This window comes from Mytilinidion resinicola (assembly GCF_010093595.1).
Source record: "Mytilinidion resinicola strain CBS 304.34 unplaced genomic scaffold BDZ99scaffold_8, whole genome shotgun sequence".
NCBI classification, from domain to species: domain Eukaryota; kingdom Fungi; phylum Ascomycota; class Dothideomycetes; order Mytilinidiales; family Mytilinidiaceae; genus Mytilinidion; species Mytilinidion resinicola.
In genome coordinates this window covers 1,376,117-1,394,953 of record NW_022985444.1, presented here as the reverse complement: position 1 = coordinate 1,394,953, position 18,837 = coordinate 1,376,117, and the positions used below count along the sequence as shown (strand labels likewise).

The 18,837-nt window shown below is 51.6% G+C and overlaps 4 protein-coding genes across 4 annotated transcripts; 1 reads left to right on the top strand and 3 right to left on the bottom strand.

The window, feature by feature from the left end:
* Positions 1-643: 643 nt before the first annotated feature.
* Positions 644-2,673, bottom strand: BDZ99DRAFT_508409 (5-aminolevulinate synthase-like protein). Its single transcript, XM_033724323.1, has 2 exons — positions 2,265-2,673; positions 644-2,178 (listed from the first exon to the last, which is right to left on the bottom strand). Exons 1-2 carry the CDS (start codon positions 2,593-2,595, stop codon positions 659-661), a joined length of 1,851 nt encoding a protein of 616 aa, XP_033578028.1. The 5' UTR covers positions 2,596-2,673; the 3' UTR covers positions 644-658.
* Positions 2,674-3,324: 651 nt separating this feature from the next.
* Positions 3,325-6,687, bottom strand: BDZ99DRAFT_441813 (uncharacterized protein). Its single transcript, XM_033717785.1, has 3 exons — positions 6,222-6,687; positions 5,113-6,171; positions 3,325-5,049 (listed from the first exon to the last, which is right to left on the bottom strand). Exons 1-3 carry the CDS (start codon positions 6,488-6,490, stop codon positions 3,648-3,650), a joined length of 2,730 nt encoding a protein of 909 aa, XP_033578027.1. The 5' UTR covers positions 6,491-6,687; the 3' UTR covers positions 3,325-3,647.
* A 3,522-nt stretch (positions 6,688-10,209) lies between these two features.
* Positions 10,210-13,071, top strand: BDZ99DRAFT_294430 (uncharacterized protein). The gene is made up of 2 exons (XM_033714126.1): positions 10,210-12,948; positions 13,067-13,071. Exon 1 carries the CDS (start codon positions 10,456-10,458, stop codon positions 12,916-12,918), a length of 2,463 nt encoding a protein of 820 aa, XP_033578026.1. The 5' UTR covers positions 10,210-10,455; the 3' UTR covers positions 12,919-12,948; positions 13,067-13,071.
* An 880-nt stretch (positions 13,072-13,951) lies between these two features.
* On the bottom strand, positions 13,952-14,770 carry BDZ99DRAFT_355871 (uncharacterized protein; the record flags this gene model as incomplete). Its single annotated transcript, XM_033714610.1, has 1 exon — positions 13,952-14,770. A coding segment is annotated over one exon (819 nt), but the record flags the coding sequence as incomplete, so codon positions are not given.
* Positions 14,771-18,837: the final 4,067 nt, after the last annotated feature.

Here is an 18,837-nt window from a genome sequence, read left to right as displayed (position 1 = left end):
GGTCTGATGCTGCTCGGTAGGAGGGTCGGAGCGATTCGTTTGCGAGCGCGCAAAGTGCGTGGATAGTGAGTTTGTGCAAGGATTTGCAAGGTGGTGGGTATCGAGAAAGGAAAGCCAAAACAGAGAAGGAGTAGAAAGAAAGGATGGGGAGATGAGGTTGGTGAAGAGCTTAGGACGACTTTGCAAGAGGGCGTCGTGATTCCGTAGCCCGAGCGCTGTGCCAAGGAGCAGGGATGATGCACGGGCACCACAATAGGAACAATACCACTACTTCACCTGCACACGACAATAGCGAACAATAGCTTGGTACATTCAGCGCTGTCTACTTCTTGGTTTGAGGTGGCCCAGCCAGTGAGCCAGCGGATTACGAGCCTCAGGCAGCCACTCTCAACTTACCCTGACAAACACATATTTCTCTATGATCTAGTAAGGGAAACCAGCAGTGGCAATTGATGCAAAGACTATTGTCTTAGAATAGCATGAAGTCACTTCAGCAGTCGTCACAGCAATAGCAGTCACAGCAATAAGATCTTGATCAAGGCAATATGGCGCATCAGCGCAGCTCTTGAAATTGCATATAGTCGCCTCAAACCGTCGCCAATATATTTAAAACGAGTGACAAGAATCCTCAACTGTATACCCGCTCTGGCATGTCCATCTAAGCTGCCGCACTGACCGCCTGAGCCGTAGCCTTGCGCTCATTCTCAAGCACAGACTCGAGAATACCGACGGCACCCTGGCCGGCCTTCATCTCTTTCAAGACGTTGTCGACGCCCAGCTGCTTGTCGGTCCACAGCGGCGCTTCTTCTTTGCCTTCGCCGACACCAATGAAGCCGCCTTGCGCAGCCCACTCGCTAGTGCGTTTGATGCCGAGCTTGTTCCAGACGCTGTCAAGAGCCACGACGAGATGGTCGCGGTACTCACGCAAGTGGCCCGGAGTCGGGGTGATGCGCAGACGTTCCTGACCGACGGGCACGGTGGGGTAGTTGATGGCTTGCACGTAGATGCCCCAGTCTTCCAAGAGAAGGTCACTCGCCTGCTTCGCAACTTCGGCGTTGCCAACCAACACCGGAATGATGTGGCTAGGATTGGGCATTACGGGGATGTCTTTGGCGTTGAGAGCGTCTTTGACAGCGCGGGTGTGCAGCTGCTGGAGACGCCTGTCCCCCTGGTAGCTCATTTGATACTCGATGGCTGCCTTGGCGCCAGCCATCGTCGCGGGGGGGAGTGAGGTTGTGAAGATGAAACCGGGCGCGAGGGAACGGATGGTATCTACAAGCTTGGCGGAGCCAGCGATGTACCCACCCACACAGCCATACGCCTTACCCAGTGTTCCAGTGATGATATCAACGCGATCCATAACGGTACCGCGGGGTCTTCCAGCCGCGTGCGCTTCGTAATCCAGGTGTTCGGCGACACCTGCGCCGGTTGGTCCATACATGCCGACGGCATGGACTTCATCCAGAAAGGTAATTGCACCATACTTCTCCGCCAAATCGCAAATCTCTTCAATAGGTCCAATCGAACCACACATGCTGTAAACGCTCTCAAATGCAATAATCTTTGGCACATCGGAGGGTAGTGATGCCAGTTTCGCTTCAAGGTCTGCAACGTTGTTGTGTTTGAACACCATCTTTCTAGCACCAGAGTGACGGATGCCCTGAATCATCGAGGCATGGTTCATGCTATCAGACAGTATGACACAGTCCGGGAGTTTGCTTCCTAACGTCGCCAACGTAGCATCGTTAGCCACATAGCAAGAGGAGAACACCAGAGCACCCTCCTTTGCATGGAGCTTGGCAACTGTAGCCTCGAGTGAGACGGCATGCTGGTTGTGGCCCGATATGTTTCTCGTTCCACCGGCTCCAGCCCCATACGTATCTAGAGTCTCGTGCATCGACATCAACACGTGGGGGTTTCGTCCCATGCCGAGGTAATCATTCGAGCACCAGACGGTGACCTTTTCCTCTTTGGACGCCATGTGCGCGCGGGGAAATTCCTTAGCCAAGCGATTGATATTGTTGAAGTAGCGGTAGGACTTGTCCTTGTGCTTCTTGTCCAGTTCCTTGTGGTAGAATCCATCGTAGTCGAATTGGGCCGCCTTCGGTGCTGGAGGGGCGCCTACAGGCTGTTTCTGAGTAGGAGCAACGGGAGGCTTCGCGGTTTGAGGGAACGGAACTACAGAATCGCGAAGTTAGAAAGATGACTCTAAGAATGCCGTCGTCATCGACGTTTTGTTTTCCAAATTACGAAATTGCGCCTACCTTGCTTGTTGCGCAACTTCTCGACATCGATAGCCTGCGCCTCCTTGGGGGCAGAAGTGTGCAACTTAGCCTTGCTGGTCTTCGAGTGGTAGGCCCTCGTGCCTCCATACGCTCCGGCGAAGGCATTGTTCATGGTACGAGCGCTCTGGACGCTGAGTGCCTTTCCCATGACTGGGCAGCGCCTCGCAATGACCTGGAGGTTGGACATGCTACCGCCTCCGGGAGAAGCATCATGGCCGACGGTTGTGGTGGAGAGCGAGCGCAGGGTGGCGGGCGAAGTCTTATGGAGGAACGGGCACATGGACCTCGACTGGCGGAGAAGGGCCTCCATGGTGAAGGCAGGAGCGTTGGCTTTGTGTTGAATGTTCCGCAATTGACTGAGTTCAGGAGATCAGAAGAGGGCGAGTTTCGAGGGAGTGGTGAATTGGGGGAGAGGAAAAGTCGGGGCTAAAGTTGACTTGTGTTGCGAGACGCACGGAACCCTGCTTCTCCGGATCGCTGGCGCTGAGGGGAAATAAGCAGCCTCTGATTAGTCTGGACCCCACCCGTCCAATTTCGGCATGAAGTAACTTCGATAAATTTATTGTACAGGCCGAAGCTCGGCACTATTCCCCAGAGTGAATGCCGTGTCGGTGAGGGGGATCATCGCCAGTCTGAATACAGTCCCGCCGCATGTGGTTGCAGGACTGAATACTCGTGTTAGACTACCGCGCGGAATCCTCGGACATCTTCTTGAAAGCATTACATCATGCATGCATGTCCGGAGAACCAGCTTCCCCAGACAAAGGCGTCCTGAGACTCTTTGTACGAAGTATTGTGTTGGTCGGTTCCCGTTCATGCACTAACCCCATAAAGTACCGTAGCACCGTACTAACAACACGACCGGAACGCCGGAAAACTATCAGGCTCAACTACGAATATCGTCGTGCCCATGCTAGTCTTACCGAAGAAGCCGCAGTTTGCACGGGAAACCTTACTCAAGAAATGCAGAGCTTAGGCAGCGTGCCTTCGGAAGCGCCTAATATCTCACTCAGCACTCATGAGGGAACTCCCAACTATAAGATTTGAGCATGAATTTTGCCTTCTAAGAGGGCATGCAGAAACTACCCTGCCTAATGTAATTTACAACTGGAAAATGGAAAGGGTATCTTGTGACTCGACGTTGCGCAAATGCACCGAGACACCCCGCCGAGTCTGCAACGCTTGCAAACGCTTGTATATCCGAGACCGAGATATTAAAACAAGAAAGAAACCGAATCCGTGAGACGCCATGCGTATGAACATATGCTGACCTCGACGTATGCCATAAAGACTTCGGACGAATGCACACTCCCCCATCTTTCGACTAGTGAGGCGCGCACACCTTCGGCAACTCTTGCCTCCTCATCGACGCATACGTCCAAGTCTATCGTTGAAGCTGAGTGGCTTACCCTGATTTGCATCTCGCCTTGCTGTGCCTGTGAGATGCCGTGCTGCCTCATTCACGGGCGAATCCGCATCCTCATCTTCTGTCGAAGATATCTCTTGTATAGCCTGAGGGTCTTGCGGTCGCTGAGGTCGAGAGCTGCCGTTGCTGAACCCAGGCGCCATCACACTTGGCAGCCCTGTCGGACGAGGTGGTGCAGAGCTCCTCATCTGAAGACTGGTAGGCTGAGTCAAAGCGATCCCGTTCGCCTTGGGCTGACCTCGCCCATTCTGCATCAGAGGCGGAGACGAAGACGCTGGTCTATCGCCCGTCCAGGTAGGTAGACCGTGCGTAACAGGAGGCATAAGGCCACTTGGCGGGATGTTAGGCCCCATGGAACGAATCGCCACAGGTGCTTGGTGGAGTGGGGGTGCTACTCGATGTCCACGGAGTACACCACTCGCAGAACTAGGCGTTTGTCCGAACGAGTTGGGTGAAAGCTGTGCGTTGGTAAATAGTGCTTGCCTCTGCTGTTCGCGGAGTTTTGCTTCCTGGGCCGCTTGGGCCGCTCGAGCCGCTCCAGCCTGTTTCTTCACATTGTCCTCATGCACAAGCCGCTTCCACTTCTCTGGCTCGGACTTCCTTAGCTTCTCGCGGTACTCCATCTGCCTAATTTCCTCCAGTTCTTCTGGGGTGAAGTTCTCGGCAATTTCCTCTTGCAGAGTCTCCATAGTGGAAATCGAACATATCCAAGACGCACCCCCTCCACTTAGAATTCGGTCGAGGACATGCGGGTCTTTGCCAATGTAACGGCTTAGGTTTTCCTTTTCAACCCGTTCAGGAATCTTCAATAAGTTTTCTGCCCTATCAGCGGCAGCCTTGACGTTCTTCTTGTCAACGGCTCGGTATGAGAGCTGTGTCTTGAACACAGCCTTATTGTAAACAGGGATCTCAAAGGTGCCCGCGGTGAGGAAGCGATACACGAAGACTGGCTTCTCTTGACCAATTCGGTATGCTCTACCGATGGCCTGCTCTTCCCAGGTAGGATTGAAGTTGATGTCCAAAATGATGACTCGGTTAGCGCCGGGAAGATTCAGACCCAGCCCACCTGACCTAGTAGATATCAAAAACACGGTAGCTGACAACGTGCCCTGATTGAAGGCTTTCGCTTGGGTCTGGCGGCTCGATGACTTTACAGATCCGTCAATCCGCTGGTAGACCGTCTTTGAATTGTTGCAGTATCGTTCCAGGAAGTCCAATATCGGAATAGAGTGCGAGAAAATCAGCACTCGATCCCCAACTTCTTTAGAGTACCTGATAATCTTTTCGACGGCCTGCATCTTGAAACTTTGATCCATATTGCCGACTTCTTTCTTGACCCTGTCATAGATCGCCCTCTGAGCTTCCATGGTGGTGAGTGGGCTCTGGGGAGACTGTAGAGACTGTAGAGAAATGTCTTCAACATCCTGATCGATAGGATGAAGCTCTGGTTGGCCGGTCTCATCTTCCTCGGCCTCTAGCTGCCTCCTAGCGGTTGACTTGGGCAGCTTCTTGGACCGGGCGTCGTTCTGGAGTAGGTCAAGCACCTTGTCGAAAAATATCTGGGGGTGACTGCATAACAAGACCAAGATCGCTAGCCAGCTCCATAGACGAGTTCTAGAGACATTATCCTCTCCCCTGGCTGATCCGCTCAAAAGACCCTCAACATAGGTCCTGTAGACCTCTTCTTGAAGGGCTGTGAGTGGTACTCTTATGACAAACTCAACCTTAGGCTTCAGGCTTCCCTTCAAGACCGTGATATCAGCTCTGTTGACCTTCGGCTCGATTTCGTTCTTCAGAACTCGGAGTAATCTTAGAGCCCTCCGATATTCCATATCCGAACTATCACCCCACAGACCCAGGTGTATGGGCTCCTGATAATGAGCCTTGAACTCGACATTGTCACCAAGATACCCAGGGGATACCCAGTTGATCATGTTAAAATACTCCAAAAGATTGTTATTCAGAGGAGAGCCGGTCAGTGCAATACGGTTTTTCGATTTGAACTTCGAACATGCGAGGCTGAGCCCGGTTTTTGGGTTCTTCATGATGTGGGCTTCATCAGCGATGATGATGTTTGGTGTCTCGAAAAGCCATTTTAGGAGTTTTTCGTGTTGGTCTTCTGGTAATCGCCCATTGACGTTGAGTTTGGTCGCCTTGTTTTCGACAAGAACTCTCAGCATCTCATAGCTAATGAGCAATATACCTCCGTCTTCATGCCATTCTTCAATAACTTTTATACGGCGCTCGAAAGGCGTGTCGGCTGATATGGGTCTTCGCGCTCCGATCAATCTCTTCGTTAAGGGGGGAACCCACATGTCAAATTCTTCAACCCAATTGAGAATTAGTGCCGCCGGGCAGAGAACTAGAGTACGCGACACGCGCAGCTCTTCGGGTACTTGAGACTTGATTTTCATGTCCCTGGAGTGCGCGGCTTCCGTGATAGTCACCAGCAGGGTAATGCTATTGAATGTTAGTACTCGAAACTACAAGGACGTCTTGGAGTAGCTTACGCTTGCATCGTCTTTCCAAGGCCCATCGTATGCGCTAGTAGACATCCCTGAGATCCAGACGAAGCTGCAGTGATGATCTCTCGCCACATGAAGCGAACGCCTTCGATTTGATGCTTCTTTATTTTCCCGGCGATAGACTTGTTGAGGTACACAGCTCCATGTTCATCAAGCTTGCTAGTGTTAATCATGATCGAGTCGATAGAGACCTCTTGTCCAGCCTGCGAAGAGTCTAGCTGCTCTTCAAAACGTTCTTGTTCCTGGCGACGCATCTGGGCGCTCTCCCGTTTTTGTAATGCGACTTGACTCTGCGCTACGGCCCGCTTCCTCCTCTTGTGCGTATTCTGAGACTCCACCTCCTTCTCCTCATCCGACTCGTCCGTCTCGGGACCAAAGGGGTTGCTGGTGGCTATCGGTGATGCTTGAGTGATCTTCTTTGTAACTTTCTTCGTTGGAGTATGGAGCCGACTACTCCCCTGGCGCCCCTCTGACTTAGTATTCAAAAGAACGAGCTTCAAAAACCTATAAAAGACCTCCTGGTCGTCTTTTTGATGGATGGGAGGATCTTCAGAGACCTTCTCTGTCCACCAGCTGCTATCGCAATTGAACCAGCATAGGTAAAGTCTTGAGAACATCATGATCTTCCGGAAATCGTCAGGAGAAACTCCGCTCAGTTTCGATTCGCCGCGTACCAATGCACCAATTCCTCGTCTCATTTCATCAAGAAGCTCGCGTTCCCGAACATTCAGCAAACGCGTCTTCAGGGTCTCGCGATCCTCTGAATTGACTTTGCTGAGGACCTTTATAATGAGTCTCTTCCGGTCCGCACGTTCTTCTAGGAAATCCATCTCCCAGCTGGCAATCATGTCGGCGTTAGCATGCACTGGATCTCCCTTCAACCACTCCGAACGTGGGTATATTAAGGGCTTTGAAGACGCATCTTCGGGAGAGCTTTCGTCTGCGGAAAGGGTAAGGTCAATAACAGAGTGTGGCGTTCGAATCTTCTGCGGTGTTTGATTCTGGGGAGTAATTGGAGCGGAGGCTTCGTCATCTAGGTCATGATTGGGATTCGTATCATGATGGATGCCGCTATTGTCTGCCGTCGCTATTTCCATCACATTAGTGGCGTCCGCCTCTTGGTCTAGGTCCATTCGATCTTCATCGTCATCGAGGAGACTGTCGTCAGACTTTCGAGTGACGCGAACTGAGTGCTGTTGTCCGAGCTTGATAGGAGAAGAAGAAGCACTCTTCGGCTGTGTTGAGCGGCTACCTGGACCAGATTGAGGCGAATGCAACTCAACTTGAGTAAAGTCGTTCTCATCAGGGTCCACAGAGTTCGGAATGTCTTCTGACAAAGCCTCATCGCTACTCAAGACCTCTTCATCGCTTCCAAGCTTCTCATGAACTTTCGTCCGCGTCCTAGGTTTCGTTGCAGGTCGTGGGGGCGCTTTATTTCTCTGCCAAACTGAAATATTCCATACCTCGTGCTCCCGCTGGTGGACAAATTCTTCGAGGATCAAGCATTGGCGGTGAACTTCGGAGGGCTTATTCCAGATCTGACCAGCTATATCTTTTTTGTATCCTGCGAGCAGTCGGTCTAGTTTGTCGATCCTGCCTTTCGCCCGATTTAAAAGCACCTGCCGCGCACTGGACTTGCGTCCTTTCTTCCACTCTGACCATGCGTAAACATTTTCTCGCACCGGAAGCTTCTTCTTCCGCCAATCTTCCCGAAATTGTGCCACAGCTTCGTCCATAGCTCCATAAACTTCAGTCGGGGACAATGGACCTCCGTTCTTTGCTTTGTTTTCTTGTCTTTCTCGTTCTTCATCTTCCAGCTGCTCGAGGAAACTGGAACTGCAACTGATCTCCGAGCCCGATTCGCCGTAGGGTCGAAGCTCCTCGCCCGGCTCCTCAGCCCAGTGCTGAAGAAAGTCCCATTCATGTCCTGTGTGACTATCCTCTTGCATCGGATCACCACTCTTCTGGACATGTGTTTCTCGTGTGATATGCACGTTGCTGCCTAAGCTCTGGAACACGATAGCAGGGCGAGGTCCATCTGAGGCATCAATTCCCTTGCGATAGGGGTAGACGGCAAGTGCTTGCTTGTCATTCCGTTCCACCTCCTCCCGCTCTGGACCTTTGAGAAAATGTAGCATTTGACGGTAAACATATCGCTTAACAGCCGCGGGAGTTGTAGCTTGTCCTATAGAGCAAAATTCGGCTTCTTCATCGGTATCATCGTCAGGTGCTCTACCTCGGAAGAAAACATCCTTGATAGGAAAGGAGCCCTTAGGGCGAAAGCCGTGGTCAAGAGTGCGACGCTGCTGAGGTCCTTGATGGCGCTGAGGCTGCGATACTGGGATATTAGTAAGGCTTAGTCGTTCTGATATGGGCTGTAATTCGGGCTGTTCAACGTTGGCATCAACCGAGACGAGAGTGTTCAGCTTGCGGCGCTTCTTTCCACTCTGGTCTACCACCATGTTTTCACCAGCACGGACGTGTACAGCTGAGTCCGAGTTCGAATTGTTAGGAGGATCGACTCCGGTCGCTGGCCTGTCCCCGCCTGCATATTGGTCAAAATTAGCCACAATGCTTGATATTCCTGCTTCCAGTAGAAGTTGCTCAGATGGACCAATCTCGGGTGGTTCATCATTCTTCGGAAAGGCTGGCAAAGCGCCTTGATAGTATAGCGGAGGGGATTGGATGGAAGGAGCTTTACCCGGATGGAAACCTGAGCCTGGAGTGTGAAACCCGGTGTCGAAGGTAATTGGAAACTGTGCCGGGTTCTTGTACCTATATATCGCCGACTTGCTTTGCAGATACTTGATGGTTTCGAGAAGCGTCCGCCGGTGGCCCAGGGCCTTGATCTGAAAGTCTTCTTTCAAAACCGAGGCGTCCATACCCGTGAGTAATGTCCAGCCGTTCACCTCTTCGTTTCGGAGCTGCTGGCCAAATGCCGTCAGATCCGGAAGAGTGGCATTGTTGCATCCGGCCTCGTCGTAGATCTCCTTGGAGCTGCAGAGCGCGTCGACTACCTCGTCAACGGACCAATGCCAAGGGTCTTTCTCGGCCATAATGGCTATGACCGGGGGCCGCAGCAGATGCAGATTGAATAGCTATCCTAGTATCGCTAGTCAGAAGTGAGGTTATAGCATCAGAAACAAGCTGGCGAGCTGACCTATCAACTTCGCCTGTTGCGCCTAGATTGTAGCTTCAAACGAGTCTTGTCAGCGAAGTGGAAACCGGCCTTGGACTGTTTGGGTACCTCTTGTTGTGACTTCCGGCGCAGCCTCGGCGAATGCGTCGAGAGTAAACAGCGGAGCGGCAGATTGCGTAGCTGTAGATACCCAGATGACGAGAAGCGTTGGAAGATGGATGGAGTAGAAGCTCAAAAGGAGCGAAGAGATGAAAAGACTGAGGTTGGACGGCCTAGACACGCCGCTGCCTTCACGTGGACGACGGAGTGGGCAGTGGAGACGAAAAGGTGAGAGCCGGAATCATTCCAGATTCACCCTGAAGTTCGCGTCGCAGGGCATGGAAGAATGAGCCTTTACAACGCCGCAATTGCGACGCCCATGTGTAGGAGGTTGATATCTAGAGCCGGAGTCGCGAGGTTGAGGAGGGTCATTCGGCGCTAGTACGTTTACGGCCAGCCTGGAAAACGCGGCCTCGCGCTGTCACCTGCCGGCTCCATGGCTCCAAGCTACGAGAGTCGAGCCCGAAGGGTAGCTGTTGCAGAGACGTACATGGGAGGGCACTAATTCGCATGGCCGAGAACGTTGCGTGCAAGTTTCTCGCAGCCCATATTCTCACCACCTATCAAGCTACGCAGCTCCGAAACCTGCAGGTACCTTTTGTACGACGGGAACAGCCGAGGCGCGTGAACAGCTCCGACCAGACAGCTTGAAGCTGCTGTTGCTTCGTCGCTCGCCAGCTGGCACACGCTATAGATGCATATAGAGCATACAGTGCAACTGGCCTCCTTGCAGCTCTCGTATCGCCCAAGACCGAGTCGTCGACACCGCGCGCGAGGGATTGCCGCAGGTGGGTCACGGGAGCTATTCTAAGAAGGCCCTAGCATCCGTCGTGACAGCTCGCAACGCCCGTTCCAATTCCTGCCCTCTGTCAACACCCACCTGCAGCTTAAACACACCCTTCCTCCGCCATGCCCCGCAACCCCGCAAAGTCCTACGATTCCGATTGATGCTCCGCTTGAAATCCACCCCAAATACCCGCCATGTCCCGCTACGACTTCCCCACGAGCCCTGTTGCGCATGCCGATGCCGTTGTCGCCGGCGACAGCTACCGCTTCACCATCCTGACCGACGGCCTCCTCCGATACGAATGGGCTGACGATGGCAAGTTTGAAGACAGAGCTTCGACCTTTGCCGTCCGCAGGAAGCTTGCCGTTCCCGACTTCTATGTGTGGGACCGCGGGGACGCCGTGGAGATCTCGACCACTCGCTTCCACCTGATCTATAACAAGAAGAAGTTCAGCTCTGAGGGCTTTGCGATACAGCTGAAGGGGACCATTACCAATCGCTGGCGCTACGGCCAGGATATCAAGACTCTGGGGGGGACAACACGGACACTGGATATGGCGAATGGGAGGATCCCCGTCGAGCCTGGAGTGCTTGCTCGGGATGGCTTCGCCGTCATCGAGGACTCCAAGACGATGGTGTTTGAGAAGAATGGGTGGGTTGCGCCCCGTAAGCCTGGAACTCGGAGCGATGCCTACATATTCATGTACGGCCACGATTACCGCGACGCCATGAGGGCATATTACGCCGTGTCTGGAAGTCAGCCCTTGCTCCCCCGGTGGGCCTTGGGAAACTGGTGGAGTCGCTATCACCGCTACTCGCACACTGAATACATTGATCTCATCGACCATTTCGAACGTGACAACGTCCCAATGACCGTTGCGGTTCTGGACATGGATTGGCACAAAGTCAATATCCCTCCGGAATACGGAAACGGCTGGACTGGCTATAGCTGGAATAGGGACCTTTTCCCACACCCGTCGAGCTTCTTGCAGAAACTCCGCGACCGCGGCTTGCGGACGACCTTGAACGTGCATCCTGCCGACGGCATTCGTGCTTACGAGGATCAATACAAAGAAGTAGCTAAGTATCTTGGGTATGATCCTTCGAAAGAGGAACAGATCAAATTCGATTGTACGGACCGCAAGTTCATGGACGCTTATTTTGATATTGTACATCACGAACTCGAAGAGGAGGGTGTCGACTTCTGGTGGGTCGACTGGCAACAGGGTGATCGGTCAAAAATCGAGGGAATTGACCCACTATGGGTGCTAAATCATTTCCATTTCTTGGATATAGGCAGAGGGCGACAACGGCCCTTGATTCTCTCCAGATTTGCTGGCCCTGGATCTCACCGATACCAGATTGGATTTTCTGGAGACACTGTCATGACCTGGGACTCCCTTCAATTCCAACCTGAATTCACGGCAACGGCTTCCAATATTGGATATGGTTGGTGGAGTCACGACATCGGTGGCCATATGCACGGGTACAAAGACGATGAGCTTACTACTCGGTGGGTTCAGCTTGGATGCTTCTCTCCCATTCTAAGGCTGCATTCGTCAAACAACATATTCAATACCAGAGAACCCTGGAAGTTCGGCACTGAAGCGTGTGAGATTATCGAGGAGACGATGCGCTTGCGCCATCGTCTCATTCCATATCTCTATTCCATGAACGCCCGATCTGCGTTAGACGACGAGCCTCTAGTACAACCTATGTATTGGGACTATCCTGATGCCGAAGAGGCATACACTGTGCCGAATCAATTCAAGTTCGGCAGCGAGCTTATCGTCGCTCCCATAACGAAGTCTCGAGATCCAGATACGCATCTCGGGAAGGTGAAGGCTTGGCTTCCAGGGTTGCGCTTCGTCGACATCTTCACTGGAGTTGTGTATGACGGAGATCGAGATCTCCTACTCCACAGATATCTCGCAGGTGTTCCTGTGCTAGCTGCCGAGGGAGCCATTGTCCCACTCGACGCCTCGCATCACTTGAAGAACGGGGTGCCGAATCCATCGTCCTTGGAAATCTTACTTGTCGTCGGAGCCGATGGTTCTTTCGATTTGATAGAAGACAACGGAACAGGCACTCAGGTCGATGACGGCGGATTCCAGGTTGTTGAAGCAGACGGCCAAGAATCTGGCGACGACAATGTCACTTTCAGCTGCACCACAATCAGCTACAAGCAGTCAAGTGGCGTTCTGCGCATTGGGTCCACTTCGCCCATGGACCCGTCTATTCCAAAGCACAGAGATTGGACGATTCGTCTTATTGCCCACACTCCACGGGAGGAGGTCCGATGCCAGCTCAAAAACACCAAAAAGAGCAGCGTTGTCAAACCCCTAGCAGACTCCAGGGGAACAGTCATCCAGTTGAACTCTGTACCTAGCGACCAGGAGTGCGTCCTCGAGCTTGGGCGTGGTCCTCAGCTCGACATCGTCGACCCGCTGTCGTTATGCTGGCCCATTATTTACGATACGTATATGGACTACGACAAGAAGGAAGCCATATGGTCTACTATCACTGCCAACCAACCCGTTAGCACGCGGGTGTCTAGACTCCAAAACATGGACTTGCAGCAAGAACTGTTGGATGCTTTGTTGGAGCTCATTCTTGCTGACTCCAGATGGGCGTCGCAGGAATCGTTTGGATTTTGATGTATTGGAAAAGTGATTGTCATTTGAAATGTAAATAGCCACCCAAAATGTCACGAATGGTACCTTTTTAACTTTTCCACCATCTATCAGTTGTCTTTCTTCCTCTCACCATAAATCTGTATACGTCAAGCTAACATAATATCAATAGCCTGTCAGCAGTCTTTTCATCGAGTATGATGGTCTAGCTTCTAGCGACGCAGCTCTTGAAGACACCCGCTCAGTATCATCCTAAGCGAAAATGTCGCTGCCTCTCGTGGCCCTATACGTACCAGGTCGAGGCTGAGAGTTGGGCGTTGCTCCTTGTGGCTTGCAACCATCCTGGCATCTCCCGAACCCACCTTCCTGTACTCACATATCACTCCTAAATTCCGAAGCAGCAATGGCATACGAACGGAAACCACAACGCCGACTAGAAGACGACACTGTCTACCTCGACGAACTAGGTATCTCTTTCACCTACGATCACCATTTTTCGTCGTCCACAGTCCTTCCATCAAGACTTTCCTTCAAAAGTTAAGGCATGCACTTTACACGCACATCTTGATTCACTCTAACTCCAAATTCATTCAAGTCGATATTCTGGGGTCCGTTCGACAGCAGGTTGAGTGATTCAAAGTATCTCTAGCTCCATTTGCAGACAAGGGTATCATCCACCACCCGCGTATGCTGTCTATCTGATCAGCAGAGGAATAAAAACTGATAAGCTGATTGGAGGTAGAAAGGAATGGAGGGGTTAATCATCGGATAATACGGCTAGTGATTTGAGCCCCAAGTTGAGAAGAAATGTGCAGATTCAATGAGAGAATATGCAACGAAAGGAGGTTGATCGCAAAGATGCAAGCCGCCTAGTCGATGAAGACGCCAAAGCATGCCGAAAAGGGTCACCTGCGATGACAAATCGTAAGGATGAAAAGAAAGAAGATTCCAAACAAACAGATACATCCTTAGCTCGAAGAACCGTGTCCTTCGACCTATTCAATTGTCCCAAGCCCCTCCATACCCGCCGTCACGTTCATTCGTCCGCCATAACAGCCCAGGGATAATCAGCCGGCGTGACATCCACACAGGTAAGATAGCCAATCGTGTTCGCTTCCAGATCCAGCAAGAGCTTGTTCTTCGTGATATCCTCCACCGTCTTCGTCGCATACTCCTTGAGCATCTTGAGATCGTCCGCAAGCTCCGTCCACGAGTCCGTCTTGTTCCGCACGCGCAACATGAGCGTTTTCAGCACCTCATCGAACGGCAGGTACGCGTCGCCTCCCTTCCTAATCCTGCGGTAGAGTGCACCAATGCGCATCGGGTTCGGCGCGTCGGAGTTCTTGAACGCGGCCGCGCGTACCTCTCTGCAGAACCAGTCGCGGAACATCTGCGCCGGCATCCAAGCCTCGAAGTCGCTTTCCATCGTGACGTATTTGCCGTCGGCGCCTTCGATAGAGTTAAGGAAGAGATCGCGCTCAACCAACGCGCTGAGCTTTACAAGGTGCTGGGCTTTGGTCTTGATCAGCTTGTGGATGCCGCCTGGGATTTCGCTCTTCGGTGTCGCCCATGGCCAGGCCGGGTACGATCCGACCAGATGGATCAACGCTTCTGTGTAGATGGATGGTGACTCGAGGTCGACCGAGACGCGTAGCCAGCGTGCCGGGTCATTCTTGATGGACACGAAGAGGGCTTCCCGGAATTGGGAGAGAAGATTGCCCAGGTGTGGCCGGATGAGCTCAAGAGAGCCGTACTCCTTTGCGACTTTGATTAGGATTTCGCACTGTCCAAGTGCGCGTTTGACGTTCGTCGTTGAAAGCTGAGGTGGGAAGTTGTAGAAGGTGCGGAAGAGTGATCTGTACGCCTGGACGACATCTGCGTTGCTGAGCCCTCCAGACTTAGCTCCAGTGGCGTCTTCGGTCTTGATGGTGTTCACGATGTAAGGGGTGCCATCTTCGACTGGCTCAGTCTTCACTTGGACTTCGCCATCCGTGGCGACTCCGACGCTGCCGGCAGATATGTCGAATTCTGGTCCAATTTCCTCTTCGGATCGTAGGATGAGAGTCGGTAGGCTCGGATTCTCATCGAGGGCGAAGTAGAACTTCGACGGCGTAGAAACTGTTGAAGTTGCCGTCGCAAAGGCGCCTCGGAACCACGGTGAGCTCCGTTCCAGAACTGACTTGTGTAGCTGGTAGTGTTGTGTCACCTCACTGAGCTTCGTAAGAATAATCACATCGCCGCCGTTGAAAACAGGAAAAGTTTCGCCTGGCGCTTTAGCAGTCATATCGGTGGTGGAGCTACGATATCTTTTGTTGGAGCGAAGTGAGGCTGTTCCACCGACGCGCTTGAGCTAAGTGATGTCAGTTCAATGTCGAGGAAATCTGCATAAGACACGTACTGAGGGAGTGTCACTGGCTGGAGCTGGAGAATCTGCAGTCATGATGTCAGGCGGTTCTAGGCTTAGTGTTCGTGAGGTGGAGATGGATGAAGTCGCCAAAGTCTCTCCCGAAGTAGATGGTGTATCGAGGTGAAGCTGGCGGAGGAGCGGAGTAGAAGTCGTGTGATTGTCAGAGTCTCGTTTTGGTTCTGGACGAAGCTCAAGCCCAATGTAAGGACTCGATAGCTTCGTACGAGCAGACTTGACGAGTTTGCCGATCTGGTGGGTCGGGCCAGAGGATAGATTGGAAGAAGACTTGGTCATCCTCATTGAAGCCTTGCTGGAGAAGTCACTTGATGAGTAGAGCGCACGTGAGATGGAAGGACGAAGAAGGAACCAGTGCGGGCAGTGCTTATATAGTCGGAAGGTGACAGACTCACAGGGCTAGTTAAGGAGTGTGGTTTTCAAAGAGGGGATTACAATGCCGCGTCATACAAATCCGTACACTCATTTACCGCTGCGTGAGGAGTTTCGCGGTGTTTCTAGCACTCTGAATAGAAAGAAGTTCAGCATTTTGAACAACTAGGAGACTCCCGATGCTACCCCAGGCCACGTCAAAAGGGTGTACGTAGGTTGGAAATATATCTGCTGCCCACGGTTTCTATTAGTACGCTGAACTTCACTAACAATAGCACGGAAGTGTACGGATATTTATGACAAGGTACTATGGAAGTTGAGATACGGGAGATTACAGTACTCACTATTGCTGCCACTGTTTGGGGTCAGGCTTTTGAAACTCCCGATACGATGTAAAAGTCGATGTAGTGGAAATCAGGTTGCCTTTTGACTGACCGACTAGCTGCTGGCTGTGCTACTCCTGACAGTGGTATCGAGCGAACAAGAGGGGAGCCCCAGCAGCGCTATATGAGAGCGTGTGAACTTAGGACCTAGGTTTATAGCGCTCTTAAATAAAACTGCGTGGAAGTAGACGATCATCAGCACTAAAGGAAATAGAATAGGAGAGAAAAAATTCAAAGAAAGCAAAGTCTAAGTAGGTCCGTTTGCCACTGCTTGGGGTATCTCCATAAGCTGTCCAAGCGCCGAAGACGATGTCAAGGTCAACACTGCGGAGATTAGAATACCTCTTGACGTGACGAGCCGACTGTATGCTAGCCGGCCTACTCCTCACAGTGGTGTGGAGCGAGTAAAATTGGAGTCCGAGTAGTGAGATATCCATGCGCCTAAATTTACAACTTGGTTTGTATTGCGATTCAAAAGAGTGCAAGATACTTCACTTACATTGCCGATTCCTTTAAACCTCCAGGCAGGACTTCACATTCGCCCGGGAGGCCTTCTAGAGTACCACCTTTCTAGCAATTAACTAGACATAACTGCTGGGTTTATGTTAAGCTGCAGCCTTCGACGTAGATTTGAAACTGGAAGGTAGTAACAAATAGACTGCAGCACTATAAACGAGCTTGAGGATCTTTAGTGCTAATCTATGTGCTGAAGAGTAGGATGTAAAGATTTGTGCCGTGCATACTAGGCTCTCCTTTCACTAAATGACTACGTGCTAGCCGAGCTACTCCTCACAGTGGTGTCGAGCGAACAAGGTTGCAGCTCGAGCAGTGCAATATCCATGTGCCCACACTTGTGACCTACTGTTGTATTCACGATTTCTTGCCATAGTATGACGTGTACTCATTTGGCACTGCTCACGAGGTGGTAAGAAGTTTGTAGGTGCTGTCATGTCACAGCACCGCCATCTGAGGTGACCCAATGACCGTATGAGAAGTTCAGATGGAGGCATTTCCTTCTGCTAATATTCCTGAAAATTCCTTGGAGGCCCGCACGCAGTGCTAAGAATAGGTATGCACACCCAAAGCAGGTATTGTAGGATGCCAATGTTTGATCAAACTTGACCTGGAGCAGGAAACCCGAATTGAAATGAAAGCATCTCTGATGGTGGAAAGCAGTCAGCTCTATGCTCATCGTAATCAGGCCTTACTACTGCTTTAGTTCATCGATCTCTGTACCTGTTCTTTGCCAGAAGCATCCTTAGCGCGAAGGCACATCGCTAAGTTCATAAGCTGGCGGCGTACTGAGAAATACGGCTTCTCCCACACTTGAACGGTAGCATCTACTACCTTGATTGAACTTAAGTCACTTCTTCGACGCTGGTCGTGGGCCAATTGACTTTGAGTTTTTTCTCCGTCTCACCGCAAGTGCGTATTCTCGCCAATCTACGCCCCTTGAGCCTCACGCAGTGGAGCAGCGGGATTTGTATGACATCGGAAGCTCTCGGCATCCCCAGCCCGATACCATGGTGAGCAATACCCGGCACCATGGTCAGACAACCCTTTCGTCCCAGCTGGAGGATAAAATCTGCGGTGGCACTGTCCAACACGTGGCTTGATCATGCAGGACGCCAATCGTGTGCTTCTTACCGAGTTCGCCGGAACGATCCGGCACCCGACGAGTAGGCCCGGAGATATTCGATCGAGGAGTCGTGATTTTACGAAAGGGAATATCCTTACCACATAGCGAAAGCTTCTAGATTTATTCCAAGAAGAGCCTTGTCGGATGAGTTTGCTTGTAGCTGTTGTGATGGTAGTTTGATCTTCGTCCGTGTTGTTGGAGTTGGACGCTAGGCCTCGCCCCAAGAGAAAGTACGAATCTAAGATAGATATGACAATGACATGGTCATTGTAGAATTCGTAAAAGTGTTTCCGAAGGGACTTGCGTTGAACAAGGCGAGCCTTGGGAATAAAAGCGGGCAATTAGCTAAAAGCGCGCGGAATTTATGCAGTCAAGGCAGATGCACGCCGGCATTGCCATTATAAGAATTTCGAATAAACGTGATGCGTGAAAGATAAGCTGAAAACCGAAAGGGTTTCTATTTCTTTCGTGAGACTTGAAGCTCTCCACCTGACAATGATGGAGGCTGATAAGATATGTTAGCGTGTGACGTCTGCATAGATAAGTACTCATTCGGCAGGACTTAGTGCCATGTCCAGACGGGAGGAGAAAGGGAACTGAGAGATGTACTAAAGGACACAGCGATTGATGTACCAGACACCATCGTCGGCATACCGGCTGAAATTCGGTTGAAAATCTGTTCATCATTGAAGGTACCGTGAACGGTGACGGTCACGAGACCATTGCTTCATGCGGGTGACTCGGACGTAAGTTAGGCCGGATAGTCTACGATGTCCAAACGAACCACATCGCAGCATCTATTGGCTAGGTTCGGAGTATCCTCAACCAGCATAAGGGCTCGACTTGCCGCCTCCAGCATCTTGACTCGCTCTTCGTCATGTATCATATTGCTGTGCCTCATGCAAGCGCCATGTCGGGGCACACAAGATCATGCCAACAAAAGTGGGACCGCTATTCATCAGTTTGCGAGGTCGTTGCGGACATCCAGGGTATCTATGTTGAAAACGTGGTCGAAGGGCTAAGTTCCACGGCGCAGAGTTTGGAGCTGATTGAATGACGACGTTTCGCAGGGCATGCTAGTCTCGAAGTCGCAGCATGGACTTCAGCATAGCTTGGACGATGGCAAC